Source organism: Populus euphratica, unplaced genomic scaffold, assembly GCF_000495115.2.
Source record: "Populus euphratica unplaced genomic scaffold, PopEup_1.0 scaffold86.1, whole genome shotgun sequence".
Classification (NCBI taxonomy): Eukaryota; Viridiplantae; Streptophyta; class Magnoliopsida; order Malpighiales; family Salicaceae; genus Populus; species Populus euphratica.
In genome coordinates, this window is record NW_011499880.1 from 487,044 (window position 1) to 489,302 (window position 2,259).

Here is a 2,259-nt window from a genome sequence, read left to right on the forward strand (position 1 = left end):
CTATCAACATATTGAAGAGAATAATTTAACCTTAGTATGCAAAAATTGATCCATGTATAGTACCATGCATGTAGCTGGAAATAAGAAGGAAATCGTATCCAATAAAAAAATACAGGCAATTGGAGTACATATGTATATGTTTGTTCCTTAATACCGGAAAATAAAAAATAAATAGAAGAAACAATTTCCCCCAGCCTGCTGTGAAAGTACTATTAAAATACAGTATGGACTGACAAAACAATACGGGGCATAAAACTTTTAATTTTATTACATTTCATAGTTCTATGTTAATTCTTACATAAATATGGAACTATCGAGCTACATCTTACAATATTAATGGCTAAATTATTTATTAAGCCTGCTACTTTGAGCTATGACTTATTACAAAGAAATAAGCGGGTACAATTAGCTAAATAATTAAATAAATAATTTTTTTAACATTTTTTTAATAAATGAAAGATTGGTTTTACAATTTATTAACACAAAATGAATGATAAATAGGCAGCAAAAGCTTCACCATGGGCGATCTCGCGGTCGCATTGGAAACCTTCATCTTCAATGAAAGAGACATGTACTAGACATGCAATATTGGAGTGCTTTTATGGGGCTTCATCTGCTTTTCGCTCTCAATCTCTAGTAAGGTTTTGATGACAATATCCGATGCGCTTGTTACAACGTCCGACCAGTTCCTGGAAATTACAAAGGTAAAAACATGAAGAAAAATCCAAATTTCACAGTAAATTGTTCAATTTGAAAGTGAAAATCCAATTTCCACCCAAACAAGAGAAACAAAGTTATGGTGATCTTTACCCTTTCAAGGAGTCGAAAGTGAGTCCTACAGTGTACTTAGCCTCTTCAATAGCCCAGTTAAACCTCCGTATATCCTCCATAGGACATTTTGCATTGTTCACAACACGAAGTTGTGAGGGCTTAATGTCACAAAAGATAGGAATTACCTTTTTCCTTGACTCCATAATAAGAGCTAATTCATGAAGACAGAAGTATGACTCACAATACCGAGGAGAAAAAACAGTAACACCAACCTTACATTTCCTTATTGCACTATTGATATTATCAAACAACTTATCTCCTGGCTTCATGTTCTTGTTGTCCAAGAAAGGATGTAGGTTTAACCGGGAAAGGTGATCATAAAGCAAAGTAGCGACCGTTCTCTTTGTGTCGATTCCTCTGTGGTTAATGAAAATATCACAAGGTTTGGTAACACGATTTGCTATCTGGGTCGGGTGGCATTGGCGGAGAAATTGGGATGAGCGATGCATGGTTACTAGAGAAAAAATTTAGTTATAGATCGTTCTCTCAGCAGATAATTTCTTTTCTTTTGCTTCGTTTCCTATAGCTTGTGTTGTTATTGTAGAAGGGTAGGTTGATGGCTTTACCTTATATAGAGCAAGGCCTGGGTCCTTGATTCGTTGGATTATTCTTTTGATTAAAAAAAAAACAAGGTCCCCTTCGTGGTTTAATAGAGAATACGTTCATCTTGATTGACTGTTTTACCTCTTCTGTTGAATGTGAAGGAAGAATTCTATATGAAAAGGTTGAAGACCAACGAGCCGTATATATGTTCGAATTGACAGAAGATGAAAACAACAAAACCTTGACCACCTATAGGCTTTCTGCTGGGAATCATGCTGAACCCTTCAAAGAAGTTATGATCTTAAATAATATATTTAAACTTTAACGGCATGCAGGGACAGCAGAATATATGTCAGCATGACAAATACAAGTGAATGAGGAAGAAACTGCAAAAATCACGTGGATTAAGACCCTCAAGGGTGTTCAAAGTAAAAGCCACTATTTATGTATTATTTCTTACTATATATTTTCTCTAATATTATAAGGACAGCTGACACTCAATAACCCAATATCCATCTAAATAAATTTAATTCAGGTATTTGCCTCTTTCAAGGGTTCATTTGACTATAGGAAAATTCATCAATTAATCTTGATCGACTTCATAAAAGACAACCTTTCTTACATCGTGCTATAGGGCTACAAACACGTATAAATTAGTAGTTATGTATCGAGTAACTTCTTAAAATAAAATAGATTCAATTCTCAACAATTTTAGTTATTATATAATATAACAAGAGGGGGCTACCTCCAAGATGCAACAAGTATTTTAATAAATAAAAACAAAAGTGAGATGGAACAGCCTATTGAAATTAAGATATATGGTTGCTATTAATTAATTATGCTCTGGTTTTGGATTAAAATTTTAACTAATATAGTAAAATATAG

At 33.6% G+C, this 2,259-nt stretch overlaps 1 protein-coding gene across 1 annotated transcript; it reads right to left on the minus strand.

Annotated features, from left to right (window-relative positions):
• Positions 1 to 574: 574 nt before the first annotated feature.
• Positions 575 to 1,280, minus strand: LOC105129282 (uncharacterized). Its single transcript, XM_011031274.1, has 2 exons — positions 811 to 1,280; positions 575 to 689 (listed from the first exon to the last, which is right to left on the minus strand). Exons 1-2 carry the CDS (start codon positions 1,278 to 1,280, stop codon positions 575 to 577), a joined length of 585 nt encoding a protein of 194 aa, XP_011029576.1.
• Between the last annotated feature and the right edge of the window lie 979 nt (positions 1,281 to 2,259).